General features: G+C 39.2%; 2 protein-coding genes across 2 annotated transcripts; one reads left to right on the top strand and one right to left on the bottom strand.

The window, feature by feature from the left end:
* Positions 1-5,095: 5,095 nt before the first annotated feature.
* LOC112197698 (acyltransferase Pun1) lies at positions 5,096-6,673 on the bottom strand. The gene is made up of 2 exons (XM_024338484.2): positions 6,444-6,673; positions 5,096-6,197 (listed from the first exon to the last, which is right to left on the bottom strand). The coding sequence occupies exons 1-2, from the start codon at positions 6,553-6,555 to the stop codon at positions 5,257-5,259; spliced, it is 1,053 nt and encodes a 350-aa protein (XP_024194252.1). The 5' UTR covers positions 6,556-6,673; the 3' UTR covers positions 5,096-5,256.
* A 1,820-nt stretch (positions 6,674-8,493) lies between these two features.
* Positions 8,494-16,811, top strand: LOC112198531 (geraniol 8-hydroxylase). Its single transcript, XM_024339675.2, has 3 exons — positions 8,494-9,412; positions 9,625-10,223; positions 16,712-16,811. Exons 1-3 carry the CDS (start codon positions 8,516-8,518, stop codon positions 16,758-16,760), a joined length of 1,545 nt encoding a protein of 514 aa, XP_024195443.2. The 5' UTR covers positions 8,494-8,515; the 3' UTR covers positions 16,761-16,811.
* The last annotated feature ends 8,630 nt before the right edge of the window (positions 16,812-25,441 follow it).

Genomic DNA, 25,441 nt, shown 5'->3' with positions numbered 1-25,441 from the left:
CATTGGGCCATGATGATGGTGATGATATTGTTGTGAGTGGATATGATGATTTGAAGGAATAAAGTGCGATTCTTTTTTAAATGAATGTAGTTTTTTTTTTTTTAAAGAAAAAAAACCTTGGCCCACCACACCCTTATATATGCCAGTGAGAATCGAACCATGTATATATGTTGGAATGAATGTAGTATGAAACTGTAATGACCTCAATTTTCAATTTAATTACATGTATTTTGTGTGGAATTATTAAAGTTCATTTGTACGAATTTTGGTCTCGAAGACTTGTTCTTTTGGATTTTTCGAAGAATTTAAATTATTCGAAATAACAAAAGTGCGAAACGTTCGATTTTTAGAAATCGACTTTTTATACGTACAGAATTTTGGAAAACTTCCTCTACGAAAGTCGTAGAGCTCGTCGATACGAGTTCGTGCATATGTGGAACGCGAAAATCGAAATCCGCATGCAGAAGTTATTGTATTTAGAAAAGTTTCCTTTTTAGTATATAGCATTTTCCAATTTTGGAAATTTTCAAATTTAACCAGATTTTCAAAAAAGGAAACCCGGTCTCTCTCTCTCTCTCTCTCTCTCTCTCCCCCCGACAGAACACCCGATCCCTTTGCCGGCCGAGTTCTCCCTCCTCCGGCCACCGTTGGGCGTGAAATCTCTTGGGTTTGGTTCGCCTCTTCCTCCTCCACCTCCCTGTGGTGGTTTTGAGGCGTGGGAAGGCATGTACGAGGAGCATCCGGAGAAACCCGATCCGAGCTCCAATTCAAGTCAATGGCCAGTTCTCTCTCCTCCGGTCACCATTGATTGAGTTTCTTGGATCATTGAACTCGCCTCAAGCTTCTGGTCATGCTCCAAGAAGGATCGGACCTGTAGTGGAGCGTGGAGGGGAGATAGGAGCTTCGTCGAAAAACTGGGAATTTTCCGAGTTCCCGAAGATTCCAAGGTACTTTTCGACCCTTTTTACTTCGATTGAAGCTTTGTTCCAGTTATGAATGTTGTTGGTCTTGATGAGACGAAGATGTGTAGCCCAGTTTCACACCATCCGCGGTGGTTGACTGCAGTGCCGCTGCCGTCTGTGACGACTTTTTCCGGCCACTTTAGGGACAGTCTTCTATCTTCTGTCCCTCTTTTCGATCTACACATCAATACAAACATGTTGATATACAATACTTAATTTTTGGAGGTCGTATGATTAAGTTATGAATTTTTTGGTTTCGATTCGTGAGGATCAGACCGTCCGATCGACTTGTAATTTTGATATGATGATCGTAGAATTGTTCCGATGACTTTGTGTGGTTACGGATGAAGTTCCGACAGTTGGATCTTCGTATAATTTAGAAATGACTATTTGAAAGGCGATCTGTGCGGATCCGACAGTCGGATTGTAGTATAATTTTTTGGAGATGTTTACAAAAGCAATCGGCAAGATCCGACCGTTGGATCTTAGTATATTTTTAAGAGAATGATCCTAGGGGCGATTTGTAAGGATCTGACCGTTGGATCGTCTTAAAATTTAAATCAGACCGTTAGATCATCGTACAATTTCATTTTATGAATTGTGCGCAAGATCATATTTGATTAGGTGATTGATGAATTATTTCGGGCGAACAATTTTGATTGTGATATTGAGCTGTTAAGAAGACGCAGCTGGATTTAGGGTTTAGGAAATCTCTCATGGTTCATTTACGAACCGAATTTACCTTATTTATATTTAATTGCTAATAGAAGAAACTGTTTTTATTACTTATTATTTTAAATTATATGAACTTGTTCTACTACGGTTCATAGGACTGTGGTTCACAGGTAAGAAAATGAGTTTAAGTATAAAAATGAATCTCTCAATTTTTGTATGTACGAACTATAGTTGATATTAGTGGTCATTCCTGTGAGGATGATTATGTGTGTGTCTATATATATATATATATATATATATATATATAGAACTTTGCTCAGGTGCGGATATCCGCACCGAAGCAAGAAGGTACGGATTTGCCATTTTTTCCCACTTTCCGATTATATTTTCACATCTTAACAGTTCAATTTTTAGTTCCTAATGTATAATGTATAGATCATCTCTACAAAATTTCAGCTAATTTGGTGATCGTTAAGTCATCCAAAACTGCAATTTACACGAACGGACCGAATCTGTCGAACCGGAACCGTTCGTATTTATAATGGTAAATTGCAGTTTTGGATGACTTAACGATCACCAAATTGGCTGAAATTTTGCAGAGATGATCTATACATTAGGACCTAAAAACTGAACGGCTAAGATGTGAAAATATGATCGGAAAGTGGAGAAAAACTGGAAATCCGCACCGAAGCAAAAAGTGCGGACGTTCGCACCCAAGAAGGGCTGTATATATATATATATATATATATATATATATATATATATATATATATATATATTTACGTGAAATATATATATGGATGATGTGACATGTGGTTGATAATGATATGTATCATGAAATTGTGGATCATATCGTGTGATAGAATATTTTATTCGTATTCGATTTTGAATTTAGGGTTGAGGTAGTGACCAGTGGGAGGGAATCGGATGTCATAATCCTAGATGGATGATGGGCTACGATTGATTTAAGTGTTTTAGATGCCACAACCCTTATCGGGTGATGGGATAGATTGAGTTAACATATCGGATGTTCTAAACTACGTTGATGGACTATGATAGTCACACGTATGACGGATGCCACAACCTAGGCCAGGTGATGGGTTACGATGCAGTTAGAGATCTAATCTGTCAGTCACAATATTTGTATAAATATGATTTCGGAGTTATGAGGAGAGAGGTGTGTAATGACTTTTCTTATTGTTTACGTGAATTATTGTTGGATGACAAATTGGTTTAATATTGTTAGAAATATTTTCTTTTATATTTGCTCATACAAACTTTGCAAAAAGCTTACCGGATTTTGTGTTTGCAATCCCGGTAAACTATTCAATGGTGTAGCGGATAATCCTGCAGGTCAGGAGAATCAGGGGCAAGGTCGAGGAGCGTAGAGCTTCGGTTTTTAATTTCATAAACTCTGTTTAGTGTGTTCTTGTGAGTGCAACGCTTTATTTATTTTGGTGTTGTAATAAGTAACTCGTATGTTTGTTTGACACGAGATTTGAGATTTGGTGTGTTTAAATGCTTGGTTTAAATGAAAAAAATTCTGAGCATATGAACAGGTTAGTTGAAAGTTCGCGTTTCGGATTTGAATTTATTTATTCAAAATTCGGAGTGTGACAAAAACTATAAATAATTGAATTTAATGGTCTGTGAGTAATTATTTTGGGACTTTGTTTTAATTAAGCATGAATTTTTTATGCTTAAATAATGACAATCAGTATTTACATATTATTTATACATGTAATGTATTAGAAAAAATTAAATTCAAATCTAAAAATTCAATCTCAATGTATTTTAATAACATATGCAAAAAAGGCGGACGCCTCAATATTTTGAAGAACTCACCTCGCTTGGCACTAATAAAGATGTCTCGCCTTTCATCTTCGCCTTTGAAGGCATTGATTTTACGCACATTCTTTTGTTTCTTGTTTTGCAGTAACTAACCTTATCAGTATAGTTGCATTTGTATACATATTAAGTAAGAATTGTTGGAGAAATTTTTAAAATACAATTTTTATTAAAGAAATCAAAAGGTGTCATTTGGTTTTGCACCTCTTGGGTTTGTCGAATGAAGCAATATGACCAAAGTCAAATGGTACAAGTGAAAAAGTACCTTACCATTTGAAGGGGTACATATATTTCTATATAAATGATTCATTCTCTACCAAACGAGACAATCCAAGATAGTCTCAAGAAGATCCTAAGAAGATCTAAACCTCAAATATGCACTAGTTACATGTTTTCTTACACATAAAACTACTAGAAAATTAATAGTGCACAATTAATTTCTAGTAACCTTGAGCCATCTTGTAAACCTTCTTTTGAGTGTTTAGGTTGGTTATTGTGAGTGCAAAACGAAAACTAATAATAGCATTATGCTGGGTTTCATTGTGTCCTAAAGACATATTTGATTATTTCTCTTTGCACACTTCATAGTGGGGCAAATAGTATCTTAAGGAAAATGTTGCTATAACGTGCCTTAAAAGCATAAACTCTCTCATGATCCATACCCACAAATTTATTATAACAACAAGAATATGTACAAGAGTAATAGATCAGCGTAAAGAAGCTTTCAATTGAATTTGTATTTTGATTGTAAAACTGGACCAAAGGCAAGCAGACTTGCAATATTGTACTTCACAAATTCCTATACTCTGTTTTGATTTGAGCACAAGTATTTGGCACAATAATTACTTCACAGCTTCCTATACTCAGTTTTGGTTTTGATTTAGTATTCCAAAAAAAAAAAAAAAAATCTGTTTTGATTTTAGCACAAGTATTTGGCCCAATAATAAGATGGCAAGTGAGCAAAAAATTTCGGTATGTTATACACCATTGTGCAATTCATGCAAGCTTTATGGCATCAATCTCTTTTAGACTTCTCTATATAGATAAAAACCTCCTAAATGTTCCCTAGCATCCTAACGATGTATAAATGTCTACATGCAATATAAGTCATATATACAGTCAGTTAGTAACAGTAAATGAATCGACAGTGATGAACAATTTACCTCCGAATATTTCAGTTCTGTTTTCATCAACTTGTAAAGGTAAGACTGACGGGGAGGGGCAAAGGCTGCAACGTCCAATAGCAAATGTGTTGCAGCAGTCACTATTGCTAAGCTATTGGCATCAGTGCTACCAACATCGATCAAAAGCTATGTGCAAGCCTCCAAGAGAACCAGCTCACATGACATTATTTCATTTTCTTTTTTGATCAATGCTTGTAGATCAAAAAGATTTACAATTCCATCATTCATGCTTCAATCAGCTGCAATCCTTGTTGGAATTCAACCAGATCATATTAATTTAAACTAAACAGACCCCTTAAAGGCTTAAACAAAATTAGGAACTTTTGTCTTTTTTGGCAGAAGTAGAAATTTTATTAATTGAAAAGGATATCAACATCTAACTACAAGGGGATATGAGAACAAACTTGTAAAAAAATACAAAAAACATTAACAAACCATGAATATAGTTTAAGATTAACCAAAGTCCAAATAACTAGAAGTTGAGACACATCGTAAGAGTCTAATTACAAGCAGAACCATACATATGTTCTGTTGCTTTTCTAGCACATTTTAATCTAGCAGTTATAATAGCACATGCAACTACAACATCAAACTTGACTTGTTAATGGAGTTGGATTTAGAGCAGCAAATGCTAGTAACTCTTCATCACACTCAAAAGCAGCCATGTCTTGCTCTTCCAGAGTCACAAAAGCTTCGATCCCATCCCCACTTTTACTATCCATCAGAATTATAACATTCTTGTCAAGACAAGCCCCAATACTCACCCACACAGGCTTTCCCCACCCAAAATCTGCTTCGTATACTGGGAACCTGCACCAGCTACTACAATTGTATTGCACACATTGCTTACTGCTTTTGAACATAGCCCGCATCTTCTCCATGGTTTTGCTGATGCTCAAGGCCAATTCTGTACCCCTTACATTCTTAACATATGTGTTGCAGAAATCTGACAAGGCCTCTTTCATTTGACCCACCAAGCAATGCAAACTGTCCTCCCTTTTTGGTACTGGAAATACCCAACTGATGTTACCCACATAGTTTTCTGGTAGCGGAGGAATCATCCTGGTACGAAGGTTAACATTTTGGAGAAAAAGAATTGGTCTTGTAGTACCTGATGAACTTGCATTGGCGGCAGAAATTGCACACTTATATAGTAGAGCACTCACAACCTCTACCTTTGTAGCCTTCTGCACTTTGTCAGCTACAATGGCTTTGAGGGCCGCAATTTTTTGGGCATCGAATACAAACCTTCTGGAGGAACAAGTTTCTTTCTTGATGGAATATTCCGGCTGCGGCATAAGTGTTAAGTCACCCCTTGGAAAAATCGAGGGTGTATAGAGCAAAGGGGAAACTTGTTTACCTGAGTTTGAAGCCTTGGCGGCCCAGTCATTGACGAAATTGACCATGGTTGCTGCATCGCCAATTTTGTGTGACATGCACACACTTAATGCCATTCCCCCACAATCAAAGTAGCTGACTTGTACAGCAAGTAAAGTACTCAGATTTGTATCATTCCACTGCAAGTTGTCTGCAAATAAAAGGTCCAAAATTTCATGTTTCGGATTCTCAAGAATTTCAGACAACTTCAGTTTGACCTTTGCTTCTAAGAACAAAATTCCCTCGTCGTTGCAATCGATGAACTCTTGATCTTTGACCTTTCCGGCAAATGGGTAGTAAAAGGCTAGGGTTTCAGATAAAGATTTTTTGAGAAGAATGGATGTCTCAAAAGTGGTATTGCAAGGGTTATAGAAAAGAACAAGCGGGATGTACTTACGAGGAGAGAGCTGATCGAAGTAGGAGAGGTTGTAGTTTCTTAGGTGATGTGGAGTTTGAGAGGAGGGTTTGATGAGCTCTCTGGATATTACTTCGAGCTGCACCGTAGCCATGATCACCGAGGACGATCGAGCTTCTGTGGTGGATGGAGTCGCTGATTTAAAGTCAGAGGCGGCGCAATTTGTTAAAATGAAAGGATGGTTCGAAATGAGTTCCACCTGGTTGGTTGGCTTTTCATCGAGTCCAATTGTCATGTGAGACTTCTTCATCATTTTTTTTATTTTCTTGGTGAATGGATAATTCAATAGAAAAGCTGAAAAGCAGCCCACAGATACAACAGCAAAGCCAAGAAGCTAACCGAAGAGAAACAAGGCCCTTCTAGTCAAAGCCCAACACGGCAAGACCAGAGGAAACCAAACACGCAACAAAACAAACGAACCCTAGAAAACAGAGCTGGAAAGAAACAAACGATCCAATTAAAGGGAGACTTCAGAACTTCTGTGCACTTGAGAAACAAACGATATAATTAGTATGAGGATGAGTCTTCCACCGTATTCCAAACTTTAAAAATTATACAGAGAAATTTGAAAATTTTTGTGCATTTAATTATCATCGATTTTAGTTGAAAATTTGCATAAATTATTTATACATTACGACCTAAAAATTGAACAGTTGAGATGTAAATATGTGATCGAAAAGTGAGTCTAATAAGAGATAGTCATTTTAAAGTGGACCTAAAAAATGATATAGACACACACACATGGCCCTTCTAACGAGAGATCCTTTTTTTTTCTTTTGTCATTTTAAGGGATTGATTATTAGACCCACTTTTCGATCACATATCCACATCTCAACCGTTCAGTTTTTAGATATATATGAGTAGATCATCTCTGCAAATTTATAGCAAAATTGATGATCATTAAGACATCCATAACTGTGATTTAAAATTATGAATACGAACGGTTCAAGTTGGACATATTCGGTTCGTCTATTAATTTAATCTAGTTCGATATCTTAACGATCATCAATTTAACTGAAAATTTACAGAAATGATCTGTACATTAACACCTAAAAACTAAACAGTTATGATACCGAAATGCTATCGAAAAATGGATTCCATAAGAGATCCCTTAAAATTGCCAAAAATAGGGATCCATTAGTGAAAGGGCCCTCTATATCTATATATTAGCCACTTCATCTTCGAACCTTCGTTCTTTTAAAATTAGACACTAAAATGCATTATGAAATGTCACAATTCATATATGTATGCCGGAGTGTCTGTGTATATACATGTATTGTGGACACTGATCAAGGAAATGAGAGCTTTGACGTACTAGACGGACAATTAAGTTGAACTGATAGTACGAGTTTGAATCAACATGCACTTTTGTAAATTGTCACTACAATTAACCAAGATATGTTTCACTAGACATATAGACAGAAAAATATATTGAATTCATGCATGTTATGCTTGCATGAATATATGTACTAAAGTGGTTCAGCCATTGGTCAAGATTTCTTGCACTGCTCTAATGCTGAATACTTACTTGATGTGGGGGTGGGGGTTGGGGGGTGGGCAATACTGAATACTTGTGTTTGCAGAGACCTCAAGCTTTTGCTACCGAACGGAAATTATTACAGTAGGTCATGGATCCTTATACAAAGGCCGGCTAGAATTTAAAAAATGTTAAGAGAACTTTGATTGTGCAACAAATATTATATGCGCACAACCGAACTTGGGGGTTCTGACAATAAAGTATCCCCTATATATAAAATACCACCAGTAATATGTCAATTATATATAGTCTATGGTATAATTCTCATTGTATGAAAATTAAATACAATAGGTCAAGTAATTATACAACTACATCAAATACATTAGCTTGTTTGGTAGTCCAGATTTGCTGCTGTTACAGTAGTCCAGATTTGCTGCTTATGCTTCTACTATTGCATAGGTCGGCTGAAGAGAGCAGCTCACGTAACATAATATTAATGGATGATGAATTCCATGTGCTCCAAATATCGTATATATTTGTAAGGGAAGGGTAACAAGTTTTGTGATAACTTCTGAGAATGGATTTCTTGAATTGTATGCTCTTATGTCTTTGCCTTGCCGGGCTCTCAGTCCAAGCCTTCCGTTCATTTGGAAGAAGCAAGGCAATTCCTAGAACTAGGCTTCCACCAGGACCGAAGCCACTTCCATTAATTGGCAATCTCTTTGAGATTGGAGACAAAGCCCATCTCTCTTTGACCAAGCTTTCCGAACGCTATGGCCCCATAGTCAGTTTGCAACTCGGTCAAGTAACCACAGTGGTGATTTCATCAGCATCCATGGCCAAAGAAATCCTCCGAACCCACGACCATCTCTTCTGCAACCGAACTATCCCAGATGCTGTCAATTCCTTCAAGCACTGCGAGGACAGCATCGTGTGGCTGCCTGTTTCAGACAAATGGAGAAACCTTCGCAAAATATGTAACTCGCAGCTGTTTGCCACCAAAGTTCTTGATGCAAACCAAGCCAACCGGCGCGTAAAAGTGCAAGAGCTCATTGCTGATATCTGCGAAAGCAAGGAGAAAGGTGTGGCAGTGAACATTGGAAGGGCTGCTTTCAAAACCACGCTCAATCTGCTGTCGCGGACTTTCTTCTCAGTGGATTTAGCTAACCCCAGTAGTGAGACGGCTAGGGAGTTGAAGGAGACTATTTGGGGTATCATGGAAGAGATAGGGAAACCAAACGTGGCCGACTATTTTCATTTTCTTAGAAAGCTTGACCCTCAAGGAATAAGGCGGCGGTTGACCTACCACTTTCACAAGACGATAGTCCTCTTTGACAGCATGATCAATCAAAGGTTGGAATCCAGAAAAGTGCAAGATTATATTCCGACTAATGATATGTTGGATACTCTTCTAAACATGAGTGAAGAGAAAAATGAGGAAATGGACAAGACCAAAGTTGAGCATTTGTTTCTGGTTAGTCTCTAATTAATTATCAATTCTTTCTTACTCATCCTTCTTGATTAGTTGCTTTAATAATGTTAGATTCACCAAGTCTGTCCAAATAATTAATGTCATACAAAATTAATTTATGTGTATGAACACTAGCTTCGCTTAAGTTTGTTATATAGTACTGTATGATGAAATTAATTTATGATCCCATTGATTTTGTCTTACTAAAATCTTAGGACTTGATTGGTGCGGGGACAGATACAACTTCAGCCACAATGGAATGGGCAATGGCTGAGCTACTCCGCAGTCCAGAGAAACTTGCAAAAGCTCAAGCAGAGCTAGACCAAATAATTGGGAAAGGAAAACCAATTGAGGAATCAGACATTTCTCAACTCCCTTACTTGCAAGCAATAATCAAAGAAACATTTCGATTGCACCCAACAGTGCCATTGCTACTTCCCCGTAAAGCCGATTCAGAAGTAGAAATCGGAGGGTACATTATTCCTAAGGGTGCCCAAGTTCTGATCAATGCTTGGGCCGTAGGCAGAGATTCCAGCGTTTGGGACAACCCAAGCTTGTTTACACCTGAGAGGTTTTTGGGGTCCGAAATTGATGTTATGGGAAGAAACTTCGAGCTTATTCCGTTTGGCGGTGGGAGGAGAATATGTCCAGGTTTGCCATTAGCGATGAGAATGTTGCACTTGATGTTGGGTTCGGTCCTGAACTGTTTTGATTGGAAACTTGAAGATGGCGTTGTACCTGAGACTGTTAACATGGAAGACAAGTTTGGCGTCAGTTTACATATGGCTCATTCTCTGAGGGCTGTGCCCAACTCGTAAGAAAAACAATTGGACTTTGTTGTCTGTTATTTGTCTTGTTACTCTGATTTTACTTTGATTAAACATGATAGCCCTAAACTCTCTCACATATACTTGAGACTCATTCGGTCCCAATTGGTTCCTTGAACAGGTCTTGTCCCTCAATTGATGTAATCTGTTTAACTTTTCTGTTTTTGTCTAGCAGTTAAATTAATTAATCAATAAAAATTATTGTTGTCATCAATAAATACAAAACCCTTTGCCGATGTGATTACTTCTAACTTATGGTTCATCATAGATTTTAGAAGGTAAAGGAGTCTAGTGATTAGGACAAGATATGTAAGAAGGTAGTTAGAGCAAGATGGTTTGGAAAATTGGAAAAGAAGTATAGAACAGAGGGTTTTGAAACAGAGGAGGCTTTTGGTGGTTTAGAAACAGAGGAGTTGTTTTGCTAGAGTGATTACAATCATTACACTACAGGAGAATATATTATAGAACTGACCGCGCTACAAGTCCACAAAGACCCCCGACTTATCTTTGTGGTTAATTAAGAACCACCACAAAAAGAGGTCATTCTAGACCAGTAGACCTTACTGCACTTGCATAGTTACAAGCTAACTCTATAATTTTCTTACACTTGAATGATGATTTTAGACTTTGTATTTCTAGATTAGCTAGATAGAGTAATCAAGAGTACTTTGGATTGATCGATGTGCATTACTGTTTTAACGGTTGCGATTTGATTTTGGTTTTTGGTTTTTGTTTTTGTTTTTTTTTTTTTTCTTTTTTCTTTTTAACAGAGTACCGGAAGGTACTCGCAATCAGATTTGATCAATTAAACGCAGTAGTGAATTGACCAAACCTTGCAGAGACTTGCAAAGCAGAAAACTAGATTTGGAAATTGTTAACAGAAAGTTTAGAAATTGAAAGAGCTAAGCCATAATTAACGCCTTCTATATGATCAAACTAGTTTGACAAAGAGAGCAAAAATTACAGTAAATTCCTTGAATTCTGTTGTAGGAGAATAGAATTGTGTGTTATCATTGATAATAGGAGCCCTTTAAATAGGGAGTTACAAGGTACCCAAAAAGGTAATAGAATCTGATTACAATTGAATACCTAGAACACATTTTTATTACAACTCTAAACCCTAGTTTGTAGAGGTACACATTATGTCGATATCCTTCAACACTCCCCCTTGTGCCACTCAAACTTGGTGATGTCGCTTTAATTGCTGCCTCGTTAAAAACCTTGCCAGGTAACAAAAACCCTGTGGGACAAAAATAACCTTGGTCAAAGGACAAAAAGAGCACAACACGTCCTTCACTCTTCGAGATCGAACATGTAGACATCATGCCTCCCCCTAATGTCAATATCTCGCCCTGATTGCTACAATCATGGGAGTTCGGATAACTTTCTCAATCCGATGCTCTTCACATGTTTCTCAAAGGTGGATTTTGGTAACGACTTAGTAAATAAGTCTGCTACATTATCCTCTGATCGGATTTGGTTCACTTCAATATTTAGAAATGCTTGTTGTCATTTTGATGGAGGGGAGGAGGAGCACGGAAGGTAGCATTTTGCCTTGCGGGGTCCGATCCCACACTTCCGTCATCTCTTTTCTCTATAGGGATAGAACAAGCCCATATCAATCGTACCTCTCAAATATCAAAAGATTGTTTTTATACCAATCTAATGGCGTTGCGTTGGCGCGGGGCTATGTCTAGCCAACAAGTTCATAATAATTGAGGCGTCCGGTCTTGCATTATGCTAAGTACAATAATGTGCCTATTGTACATAAGTAAGCACTTCTGCTATTAACACGTCTTCGTCATCATCCCTGGGACGAAACGAATCCCTTTTAGGGCCAAGACTACAGACGACCATGGGAGTGCATTTTTGACTTTATCAAAAATGTCTCTTGACACGGTATACAAGTTCTGAATTTAGACAAAACCATGTTCTCCCAAGGTCATTCCTCTCAAAATCGGATTTCAGGTGTTCAGCGGTTTCCCTTAACTCTCAAGGGTTCCAATTATGTTTATCAACATAAACCGCGACAATTGCAAATCCGGAACTTATCATAGAAACGCGTGGGCATAGTTCATCATATCCTTTCCCAATCAAGTAGTCATTTTAGTCAGCATTTCAACCTCGTTGCAAATACGCTCCGTGGTCTAGAGCCACTTGACTTGGGTAAATGAAGTCCACAAGAACCTTCATTATATTCCGTATCTAGATCCCCATAGAGATACGTAGTGACCACATTCGTAAGCTGCATGTTCAGTTATTTGGAAACTACCAAACTGACAAGGTAGTGGAGTGCAATGACATCCATTACAAGAGAATATGTGTTCTCGTAGTCGATTCCAGGGCGTTGTGAGAAACCTTGCGCCATAAGGCGAGATTACCATCTCTTTTTCTCATCACTCTATCTAACGAAGACCTATTAATGTCAATAGGTTTTATGTTAGGAGGTGTTGGCATCTCAGGCCCGAAATCCTTCCTTTTCGTTAGTGAATCCAATTCAACCTGGATAGCATCTTTCCATTTAGGCCAATTTTCTCTACGTTGGCATTCTTCAACGAAGTAAGGTTCGATGTCATTGGTCTCAACAATTCCACGTCCTCATGTACACTAGTGTAGTTCATAGAGATCTCTATATTCTCAGGATTGGTTCTAACATTGAGGCGTCCCCCAACGATGTCTCTTTGACATAACCACAATCCAAAATATTCTCATGAGACGGATTTTGAGTATCAATGATCAATGGATCAAGTTGTGCCAGACTCGCTCTCTTCTTAGGGCGAGAATCCATCGAACCTATGGGTCTCCTACTCTCTCTAGAGGAACCCATGGCCTATGACGCCATTATGCCACCTTTGTGGCGTCACCATACCACCATCCATGGTAGTGGTGCAGTACCCATCTTTTCTGGGTGGCACCATGTCCTCTTGTGGGGACATCAATCCTTGCAGGCATGTTTGCAGCAGGTATATGTGATATCGTCACTTTTAGGGGATCAAGATGAGACATAGTGGGGACAGACCACGACAATTCCTGTCGTTCCTATTGAACATTGACATTCTAATCTCCCCCTAACGACGGGAAGACTGTCTCATCAAAGTGACAATTAGCAAATCCATCGAAATCGAGATCGCCTGTCAAGGGTTCTACATAGCGGACTTATAGTTGGAGACTCATGTCCAACAAATATATATATATATATATATATATATATGCATTCGTTGCAATGACTTATGTTGATGCGCTGTGGCGGCGCAATTGGCACATGAACCGCACACTCAATTATGCATAAATACGAGATATTAGACTCGAACCCAGTCACTAGCTGTAACGCAAATAAAAGTTGAGTGGCTGCTATGAGTCATAGACGAATTAGCATAGTTGCATGCGATATTGCATAACCCAAGCGGAAATATTGGTGCGCATTACCAATGTCCGGGCTACCATCGTAGTCGTTTAATGGTGGCTTTTCCGCGAGACCAATTGGGTGTGTACATGGGAATATGATACTTGATATCAATACCCAATGATATGCAATAGTCATCGAAAATTGTCGATCTAAACTCTCTAGCATTATCAAGTCAAATTGACTGAATGGGATGATCTGGGTAGTGAGCCCGTAGCCATATGTTATGTGCTAGAGTGTAGTATAAGCAGCATTACGAGTGGATAATGGCACAACACGTGACCAGCGTGTTTGCGTATCAACCAACACCATAAAACATCTATATGGTCCGCAAGTTGGTTGATCAAATCGATAGAATTCCCTTAGATTCTTTGTAAGAATGGAGTTATTTCCTCAATTTCCTTTGCATAGGATGGTCTCAATCCTAAATAACAGGCTTTACAGAACGAAACATGGGCTTTATAATCAACCAATGAAGGTTTTGGTTAAGCCATAATGTCACAATAGACTTGAGAAGTAGAGAGAGGAGTTTATGGCGTCAATGCCATGTATTTGCCGCAGGGGGTAGGCGGCGCCGTCCATGTATGGCCTGTCTTTGCACAATCATGGCGCCATGAGGCGCATGTGCAGCTCCTCGAACCAATTCTTGGTTCTTACTTTTCTTCGTTCTGAAAATGGATGTTCGTGTAAAGTCTTTAATACACGGATCATCATGTCAAAGCCTATAGTCGTCTCTCATGACATGGTTAGATTCAATAACTCAAATAGTTGTTGCATACAACCCACTAGGGCGACACATAAGTTTCTCTAATACTCGTTTATGTCCGTAGTCATTAGAGGTGATGCAAAGGAACTCTGTCCATTCTCATAATGTGTTTCCACATGAAAACCATTAGCTTTTATATAATAAAGTTCGAATTAAGGTATGTCCAAGACATTAAGTAAAAGAATTGACACTTTATTAATAGCCAATGATTACATCAAAGTTTCCAAAATCTAATCCAAAATAAAATCAAAGTAAGACACATTGTAGTCACTCTATCCGTTTGGTAACTCCAGTCAAATATGACCAGGAAAGTAGAGAGAGACGTTGGTGGAGCGAGGCTCTCTTAAGTACCAATAATCTCAATGACTTTCCTAGACATCACATTTTATTGGGTTCGCCACATAAGAAAGAGTTAATACAATTGTCATTTATTGACTAAGGCAAATTGCCATTACAAAAGTTCTTGGAAAAATAAAAGGACTAATCTAATCAAAGTCTGCTGCATCCTTGTGCACTTCATCTTCAGCTTTGAAGTCCTCTATGGTGAGATTGACATCTCCACCATCTTCTTCTTCTTCTGCAAGGTACACTTCTTACTCTCTCAGGTCCCTATATGCCCTGTATCTTGCAGCTAGTTCCTCGCTTGCCTTGCATTGCTTGAACCAATGCTCAAATGATCCACATCGATGACACTCATCATTGTGGTTGCCTCCCTTTAATTGAGGTGCACGTTGTGCACGTTGCGGGCGTTCCCTAGGAGGGTTGGTGCCACCACCACAACCCATGGCGCCACCATTACGGCTAGGGATACCACGACCCCCTCTCCCACGTGTGGCATTACCACCACGTGTATCCACACCAAACTTGCGGTTTCCTTCCTGGTTAGGGCGGTTATATGGGCCCATACTTCCCTCATGTCCCGCATTCTTAGGGTACCGCTCCTTGCGCCCTCCTTTGGGTGCATCATAATTCGCCTCATGAATGCTCTTAGTTCCAATGGGCCTTGAATTATAATTCCTCACGAGTATGTTATCATGTTTCTCAGCTACAGATATAACATTGATAAGCTGATGAAACCTCGTGATCCATCCAGCATTGACTTCAGTACGGTATTACTTTGATACCACAATGGCTGAAACGGGGAAGGTGGAGAGAGTTTTCTCAATTAGCTCTTGCTCTGTGACAGGTTGTCCACAAAACCTCAACATGGACTGTATGCGAAGAGCTTCTGAATTATATTCAGCAACAGACTTGAAATCAGCAAAGCGCAGGTTGTTCCATTGAACTGTCAAGTCAGCGAGGAGGGAATCTTGGACATTGCCAAAGCGCTCTTCTAGCGCTACCCATAGCTCTCTTGCATTCTTGATCGACATATACTCCAATCTGAGTGCCTTGTCCATATGGCGTCGCATCAAGATAACTGCTTGAGCATGCTTTGTAGGTGTTTGCAAGAACACAAGATCCGGGTTAGGTGCCTGGATTATGGGTAATATTCCCTTTGAAGTGAGATGGTTCTCAACATCGGTTACCCAACTGTGGTAATCCGAGCCTGTTGAGTCAAGCATGGGAAAGTCGAGTCTAGGTTCATTCGACATCCTGAAAATAAGAAGAGAAGATATATTAGTTTCAGAGTTAAACTTCCACGAAAACTAAAAACAATAAGATTTCCGAGCAATGCTACCAAGAAATCAATTTCCAAGAATCTCTTTTGGATTAGACCAAACAATAATGTTTTAATATGGTCACAATTTGATGCTTACGGACGCTCTTAGTCCAAGCATTGTGAACGCTCTTAGTTCACACGAACACTCTTAGTTCGTTTAATTATGAACACTCTTAGTTCATACGAACACTCTTAATTCGTTAAGCGTGAATCCCCACAATTCCGCTTTGTTAAATATCAAACTCATTTGGCAACATATATTCCAATATTTGCAGAAAATAAAAGGAATTTAAATACAAGAAAGCAGCAACCTTAATTATAAAAACTTACGTGATTGTTTTTGGCTTGAAGACACGCGGGTGTTGATGTAGGCGTGTAGCTAAATTAGGATTGCTGGAATTTGGTCGGAAATTGGCAGTCCCTTCCTTTTTTTTTTTTTCTTCTTCTCCTTTTTTTTCCTTTCTTTTTTTCTTTCCGGACCCAGCCCTTCTCCTTCTTTTTTTTTTTGCTTTCTTCCTCCTCTTTTTTTTTTTTTTTTTTTTTTTTCGGGCCCAGCCCTTCTCTTTTTTTTCTTCTTTTTTCTTTCGGTCTTCTTCTTCTTTCTTACGTTCTTTCCTCTGTTCTCCTTCCTCCTAAGCTGCAGGCGAACTAGGCGACTGGGCAGGCGGAGCAGGCTGACTGGGCAGAGCTAGTCGCTGGCAGGAAAGATGCAGCAGATGCAGCAGCAGCAGGGAGGCTGATCGAAGGTGTTGCGGTGTGCGGAGGGGGCTGGTGCGCGGGCTATGCGAAGGGAGGCAGATCGGAGGCCTGGGCTGCTGCTGCAGTTTGACGTGTTGATAACGTGTCGGTGCTGCTGGGGAGGAGGCCGGCCGGGCTGGGCTGCTGGGTTTGCAGGTACTGCTGGAGAGGTTCAGCCGGTGAGGTGAGGCTGAGGCTGAGGTCGGCCGGAGATTTTTTTTTTTGTTTTGGGTTGGCGGCAGAGAAGAAAAAAGTTTTTTTTTCTTCTAGGGTTTTTTTTTCTTTTTCTGAAGCTAGGGTTAGAACTCGTGCTGATAACGTGTTGTAGGAGAATAGAATTGTGTGTTATCATTGATAATAAGAGCCCTTTAAATAGGGAGTTACAAGGTACCCAAAAAGGTAATAGAATCTGATTACAATTGAATACCTAGAACACATTCCTATTACAACTCTAAACCCTAGTTTGTAGAGGCACACATTATGTCGATATCCTTCAACAAATTCCTATTTATTTCGAGGAGTACGTTAAATCCCACCCAGACTTGAATTTAGATAAAGGCTACGATGCTACATGATGGTTAGAGGTTAACTAACAAGGTATGAAGAAGAAGAAGAAGAAGATCGAGTTCGTACTACAAAATGAATGAATTGACATTCAGTGCAGGAGGTTTGGGACAGGCATATAGGGTCGGGTCTGACCCGGCCGTGTGAAAGTTGGACAACCCGAGTCGATCTGCATGAAATTCAATGCATAGATGTGAATTGTGAGCACCTCATATTGGTCAAGAACCGGGGGCGTAACTGAGCGAAGGGCTGGTTGGGCTATAGCCTAACTCAAATTTCGGTCAAAAATCTCCCAAGTATACTTATAGGCTATAACCCAGTCCTATACCCAGCCAAGTCCATGTACTTCGAGAAAGGGAAAAAATTTCTGTGTGAATCAACCTTCGTCTTCCTTCTTCGTCCTTCAGTTTCAGATTTTCAATCTCTATAACACGGGACAGTGAGAATTGGAAGCCTCCTCGTTGAGATTATATATCCCACATGAAAAAAATGGGACATTGCCTATGAGTTTATAAGGGTTTTGGCCACTCCATTGACTGTTAATTGATTTTGGATGTGAACCCCAAATTACTTTATCACTCCCAAAGTGCCCAGTGCTTGGGTTTTTGCTAATTTATGGGTTTGGTTAGTGTGATTGGGTTTTCTTGGTTCTTCATTTGAGTTGGTTTAGATGGATCAACTCTTCTATCATTTCCAAGGTATACACACACTAATCAATCCAACTCTTGCTGCACCAATTGTGGGGATTGTGATTGCTATGCCCATTTCAATGATACATACTCAACTCCTACATTAGTGTATAGTTGTGCTAAAAAAAAAAAAATTTGGGGCTCACTCAAAGAAAATGATCTAAAATTGTACCCACTCATTTTTCGGATCCTACATCCGCCACTGTCAAGAACCGGAAAAAAAAAAGTGAATTATTGCATGCTGAATTATTCTCTCTATTTGGGGTGCCATGTACGTTGAGTGGTTCCACACCCTCAATCTGGTGAATAGACTACAATTATTGGTGGAGTACCAGCCTGCGTCCAAAGAAGAGAGGTAGCTAGCTAGATGCAAACGATTTGGTGCATCACTTCACATAGCTGGGTAAATAATTAATGCTGTACATATTTTGTTGGTTGCGTACATTTTCAGAAACAGCTGAATGAATTAGTGGCTAATAATGTAATTAATTAAAAATAATAGTTCATGTTATGCTAATGAGAACTATGAGAATTAAAAGAGCCCAATCTGTGATTGAACAAGCCTTTAAAAGAGATCGAGGAAAAATAGTTCATTGATCTTTTCCTGTTTATATCACAGGATGAAATTAAATACAAACCAGTACGAACAGTGAAAACCCAAACTTAAATACATGCGTCGATCGATGGATGGAAGATCAATGATAAATGATGATACTGATCTACCCTAGCTAATACACACATTAATAGATCTTAAATAAGCATCGAGCAACTACGTACTCTACAGTTACAGCAAACTGGCGGTACCTCTCCACCCAGGATGGGGGAAACGGGATAATGTTGCAAAGCTTCACAACAAGCCCAAGTAGGAAAACTAAAACAAGCAGTAGTAGTACCAACATGAACAGCTGATCTCGACCATCCATGATCTATTACCGGAGAGAGAGAGAGAGAGGAAGGATGTGTGAAAGAAAAAAGTAGGAAATGCTATTATATTCACTAACTAGTCTGGACTGGAAACTCCTAGCTAATAGTTAGTTTAAATTGGTGAAAGAAAGTCATACATTAGCATTCTATACGGTCTAGCTCGCTTATGGTATTGACGTTTGCAATTGTGAAAATAGGAGGATTGTGTCATGCACCATGAGAAAAAGTTAGTTTTTTGCAGTTCTGGATAAAAGAAGACAAATGGCAAATAGCTAGATTACATAATTTCAAGTAGCTAGCTAGGTTAATCTCTGTGAAAGTGGTCCTGAAAAGTTTGAGAGTACGTGCATGTCTAAATTGGCCGGTGAAAGAGAGTCAGTCATACATTAGCATTCTATATTTGCTAGCTCACTTAGTGATTGATCCAGGTTCTAATTTGACTAGTGTTCATCATGTTTATGTTGGGTTTTGCTAATTCTGGTGCTTTGCTTGCGTGTAACTGTGATACCAACTAAGTACGTAATAAGAACATCTCCGAGGCTAGCTAACTACCTCATTCGGAGAAATTTACCCGGCCTATTGCTAAAACTCATAGGCATGTTGAGAAAAGCTTGAAAACTAATAAGCAACAATGGCGAAAAATGAAAACCTAACTAAATGAAGAAGACGAAGAACAGAGAGAATAGTAAGAAGCAACTGGTATTTGATTCTTGGTAATTGTACAATTTGTTGCAACTGATTAGAAATGAGCTAAAAACACCTATTTGTACTAATTAGCTGCTAACTTCTGTTACAACTAAGTAAGCTATTCTTCATGCAGATTCTGACACGTGTACACCATGGTGTGGTCCAGATTCATTCTTCTTGAGCTTGTGACGTTTCTTACTGACTCATGCTTTTCACCTGAGCGTAAGTGTAGATCAGCTGCACGATGGCCGTGCCTAAAGTACATTGCTGCTGTTGCTGCGCTGGCTAGTGTTGCGCTGCTATTGCTGCACTGACTGACATCACCAGTGTGCCTCAGTTGCATGGTGCAACCATTGGGCTGAGGTTGAGCACACTTTAGCTTCTGATGAGTTTCCTCAAGACCAAGTTCAGTGCACCCTTATTACTTCCAGTTTTGATTTCCGATGCATTGAGAAAGTTATTTGTAATGTGGAAAACAATTTACTTTCCATTTTGTCTGAAAACAAATTTAGTAACAAACTAATAATAATAATAGTGTAGCAGCCTAGCATGTTTTTTTTTTTCACTGAAATTTTGGATTCATATTGGTTTCTCGACCTGCTGGATCATGATTAATTCCCCTTTTGACTTAAGTTATTACAGATTGTCATTCGATCACGAATTCGAGTCACAAGGGTTTGTTAGCATCTGGGTTGACAATTAGATGGCAAGTTAGTAAATCCTTTTCAGGAGTTATGCACCATATGCTCAGTACGTTCATGATCGAGCGGCAACTACCTCATCTATCTCACAGACTCACACAAAGCTTTCTCAATCTTCAAGGTGTCGATCCCTCTCAAGAGTACTCTCCATAAGAACCCCCATAATGTTCCACCCACAGCATGCCAATTGTCATAGCAGCTCAACTATTGAAAATACAAGCGCATGTGGATAAGAGATCAAATTGAGTGACTGAAAGTGATAATTTCTCTGTTTGGGTAGACATGCCCGCGTGTAGTATTTCTGGTGCTGCAGTGTGGCCTATTTGATGTCATGTTAATGATCCATCTGAATAAGGCAAACGCTAATTAATGACTTGATGAACCAACCTAGCTACTCTTTCGACCAAGAAATGCCAACCAACTCTGCATAGTAACGCGAAGGCGGCGAAGCATACATAGTACTTTACAGAAGCAAACTTCTCAAGGTAACAAAATTAACAAATAAAGGTAAATATGCCGGGTTTAAACCCGCTCTAACATTCTCTAACCAAACTTTGGTTTGCATAAGCAAGTTTACTGGCCAGTAGAAGGAAGCAAAGATATGTCGCATCAAGCAGCTAGCCAGGGGACCATGACCATTACTGCTACACATTAATTATATTACTCTTCAATTTGCTAATTACTTAAAACTACAATATTATTTGAATGTTATATCTGCTCCTATGGTAAGACTGGTCATGAGTCGGAAGCTGGTATCCTGGTACTAATTGCAAACTTGCAATATATTTGTGAAACATTTTATTCGTTCATGGAAACTTTTTGAGGTATAGTTCAGTCGATTTCGTAACTTACTGGAATCTCGATCAGTTTTCGGAATTAACTCTTTTTTTAATTTCTTTGGTAAACTGTTAATGAGAAAATTTAAATATCAAAGAGCCAAATAAATAATGAAACAAGTTTGAAAAAGGAACTGAAATTAGCCCTCTCCAACGACCAAATTTCTCTCAATTTCATGAAGAAACCACAAAAGACCAGCAACGTTAACGTATCAAGTGTTAGGATACTACAGTTAATTAGTCAGCGTGTTAATTAGAGCTACTGTTAATTAGTCTGTTAATTAGTTTGTTATGGTGGTTTTATGATGAACTGTGAATGCTTGACACGTGTATATGTGTAAGCATCTAAGTGCTCAGCTCATCAATATAAATACTTGTAGTGCTGCTGTACTGATGATTCATTCAGAAATATACGATCCTTTATAGCTTCATCTTCGATTTCTCTCTAGTTTTCATGGTATCAAAGCCCAGGCTGCGACCTCGGAGCCCTAAAATTTCAAAGATTCTTATACAAATCTACAAGTTCGTTGCTATATTGCTTTGATTTCAGCTCTGCAATTCAGATAAGTCGATCTTCATCCTCAAATTTGGTTGAGATTACTGTTCATCTTGAAGAGTTTATATGATTCATCTGCAATTTGATACTACACACTTGAATCGAAGCTGTGATTCTTGTTTCTGAGCTGTTTGCGTTAACTTTACTCAAACGAAGCATCAGTAATTGTTTAGATCTACATTTTCTAGCTCTCAAACCCTAGTTTACACTCCGAGCTTACAAATTTGTGAAAATTGTGACTCATACTTCTTTGTGTGTACTGAGATTCTGTTTTTCTTGTGTTCTACAAGAATATCCAAGCTGAAACCCTAGATCTGCTATACCTTGACTCTGTAGCTCGTTTTCTTGCATATCAACCTACAATCATGACAGTTTCTACAACTCAGAACTCCTCTCACACCACACAAACCACTGTCTACCTTCCTAATATCCTACTCGATGAGTCCAACTACCCTACCTGGCTGTTTAGGATGGAGTCCTTTCTCAGAGGCCAAAATCTCTTTGGATTTGTGGATGGCTCCATTCCTTGCCCACCTCAGTGTGTTCTTTCCACTGATGGCACCACAAGCACTCCTTCAGCTGATTACATTACCTGGAAGACACAGGATCAAAGCATTGTTAACATGATTGGTCAAACTCTTAGTGCTGTTGCTATGAACTGTGCAGTGGGAAGCAAATCTGCTCAAGATTTATGGACCAGGCTAAGACTGAAATTTGCAGATGCCAATAAGCAAAACATCTTGCAATTGAAATCTAATCTGCAGAATGTAAAGAAAGGTTCTGATGATATTGAGACATATCTTGATAAGATAAAAGCTGCCAAAGATGCTCTTGAAACTGTTGGTGTGGTAATTGATGATGAAGACATTGTGGTGACTGTGCTTAATGGACTTCCCTCAGAATTTGCAGCAATCAAGACTGTTATAAGAGCTCAATTTACTTGTTCTCCTCTAAGTCAACTGAAGACCTTGCTTAAAGCTGCTGAAATGGATATTAGTAATGAGGTGCCTGGTATTCAAAGTCTAATTACTGCTATGTTAGCAAACTGCAACTTCAATGCTCTTACTACTCCCGCTGCCTCCTCATCGTCTGCTCAGTCATGTCCTAGTTCCTCACTCCCTGCTGCACAGTCCCAGACACATGTGCATCCATTCTCAGCCATGCAGACTCAAGTCCAAACATCTGTACAGAATCATCCTGTGCAGCCCTCCTCACCTATGCAACCTGCTGTGTCTTCTGCTGCATCTTCAAGCTATAGTACTCAAGGCCTACTCTCTTCTGCTCCAACTGTTCCACCTGGTTTTGCAGCTCCTACCTTACCTTCATATCCTTTATCTGCTCAGAATCCTTATGTTCCAATCCCTACCATGCCTTATGGCTTCACATCCATACCATCATTTCCCATGTTCAACACCCCTATGCCTTATGGCTTCTATGCTGGGAGGGGTAATGATAGGTTTAATAACAATGGTGGAAGAGGCAATGGCAACAACTTTGGAGGAAAAGGCAATCAGCAGAATGGAGGGTTCAATAATCAGGGTGGAGCATTCAGGAACAATGCCAATAATGGGAACTCTCTTACATGTCAGTGGTGCAACAAGATTGGTCATAGTGCCAAAACATGCAGGTCTCTTCCTAATGCTCAACAAGGCAACAATGTCACTCAAGGTGGCTGCCAATATTGTGGAAAACCTGGTCATACTGCAGATAGATGCTATTTTATCATTGGTTTCCCTGGGCAGCAAAATGACACTGAAACTGAGAATGCTACAGCAATGCTTGCTGCAACAAATCTTGCACCACAATACTGGCTTGCCGATACAGGAGCAACAAACCATATGACCAATAATCTGCAACTCCTCCATAACATCACTTCATATCCAACTAATGATGGTGTGCAGATTGGTAATGGTACACAACTCAATATTACACATTCTGGTGATGCTATGCTTGGTTCACTCAAACTTAACAATGTTTTGTTAATACCTGAACTTGCTGCTCACTTACTCTCCATTTATCAACTTTGCAAACAGAACAACTGTTCTGTTTGGTTTGATGAATTTATGTGTATCATACAGGACAAGGTGCAGGGCAAAATTTTGTACCAGGGACTGAGTAAACAAGGGTTATATCCAATACCATTTGATCTGCCAAAATCTGCAGCAACCTCCTCAACAAGTTTCAATAATGTTCAATCACAGAATAAGGTCTCATCTGCACCTCCAGCTTCAGCTTATCTTGGTCAGAAAATCAAGCAGTTTTTATGGCACCAGAGGCTTGGTCATCCCACTAATGAAGTGATAAAGGTCATGCTTGAGAAGTGTAGTATAGCACAGTCTATTGATACTGATAGTGTAGTATGTGAGCCATGCTTGTTAGGCAAGTTTCACAAGCTTCCTTTTTCTAGCTCTCAATCTAGCAGTAGTTCACCCTTTGAACTTGTACATTCTGATGTTTGGGGCCCTGCTCCATATCTTTCCCTCGATGGTTATAGATACTTTGTATTGTTCATTGATGATTGTACAAGGTTCACTTGGATGTTTCCAATGAAAAATAAAAATGAAGTCTTTGGTTACTTCAAATCCATGTGTGCAATGGTGAAAACTCAGTTCAATACTTCCATCAAAACCCTTCGAAGTGATGGTGGTGGTGAATACATAGGCAACATGTTCAAGGCATTCCTAAATCAATCAGGTATCATCCATCAAATTTCTTGTCCTTACACTCCTGAGCAGAATGACATTTCAGAGAGGAAAAATAGGCATATCAGGGAAACTGCTGTCACACTTCTTCATCATGCTTCTCTTCCTAATCAGTTTTGGTTCCATGCTTGTGCTACTGCAGCTTTCTTGATCAACAGAATGCCTACAACAGTTCTCTTTATGAAATCACCCTATGAAGTGTTATATAAGTCTGTGCCAAATGTTGAAATGATTAGAGTTTTTGGCTGCACCTGCTATCCTCTCATGGCACCTTATAGATCAAACAAGCTTCAACCGAAGACTATCAAGTGTGTGTTCATTGGCTTTGCAGCAGGATACAAGGGCTATGTGTGTTACAGTCCATCTCTTAAAAAATACATTATGTCAAGACATGTGTTCTTCTCAGAAAACTCATTTCCTTATGCTGCTTGCATTGACAAAGTTCAGAATAAGAAGTATGTGTCTGTGTCATTACCTGATCAGTCCACTACAGTTCATGTTCATTCTCAGACTACTACTGGTGTTCCTACTGATGTTGCATTACCTCAACCTCAGTCCCACACTCAACAACATATGCCTCCACCTGTCCTCTCTTCTTCAACATCACCAACAAATGATCATGCAGGTCTGCATCCTTCTAACTCTTTACAAGTTATTGAACCTGATTGTCTCACTGAAAATCCTGAATCTCCTATTGTAAGTACTGAATGTGACTTTGTGGATAATGACCCTGACATTGTCATTTCTTCACCATCATCCACTGATCCTTCTGCTTCACGTAATGCTTTTGATCCTTTGGTTGATACTGTCATTCGGTTTGCTGAACATGATGGTGTTCTAGCTTTAACCACTGCACCTGGAGATGGTCACATTTCTGTAATTGTTAACAGTGACTCCAATTATAATCCATCTGCTCAAGTGTCTGAGTCAAATATTCTTCATCCTATTGAAGGCATCTCTCCTTCAGATATTAACA

The sequence above is a fragment of the Rosa chinensis genome, chromosome 4 (genome assembly GCF_002994745.2).
Source record: "Rosa chinensis cultivar Old Blush chromosome 4, RchiOBHm-V2, whole genome shotgun sequence".
Classification (NCBI taxonomy): domain Eukaryota; kingdom Viridiplantae; phylum Streptophyta; class Magnoliopsida; order Rosales; family Rosaceae; genus Rosa; species Rosa chinensis.
The sequence above is the reverse complement of the archived record's forward strand: the minus strand, read 5'-3'. Positions and strand labels throughout refer to the sequence as shown.

Excerpts from the sequence above, each read along its gene's own strand:
- LOC112197698 (XM_024338484.2), bottom strand. The coding sequence starts at position 6,555 with ATGGCTACGGTGCAGCTCGAAGTAATATCCAGAGAGCTCATCAAACCC. Across the intron at positions 6,198-6,443 it reads CTTCGATCAGCTCTCTCCTC|ACAACTTGCAGTGGAATGAT; the intron begins GTAAGTACATCC and ends TTTTATTTGCAG.
- LOC112198531 (XM_024339675.2), top strand. The coding sequence starts at position 8,516 with ATGGATTTCTTGAATTGTATGCTCTTATGTCTTTGCCTTGCCGGGCTC. Across the intron at positions 9,413-9,624 it reads AAGTTGAGCATTTGTTTCTG|GACTTGATTGGTGCGGGGAC; the intron begins GTTAGTCTCTAA and ends CTAAAATCTTAG. Across the intron at positions 10,224-16,711 it reads CTGAGGGCTGTGCCCAACTC|GCGAACTAGGCGACTGGGCA; the intron begins GTAAGAAAAACA and ends CCTAAGCTGCAG.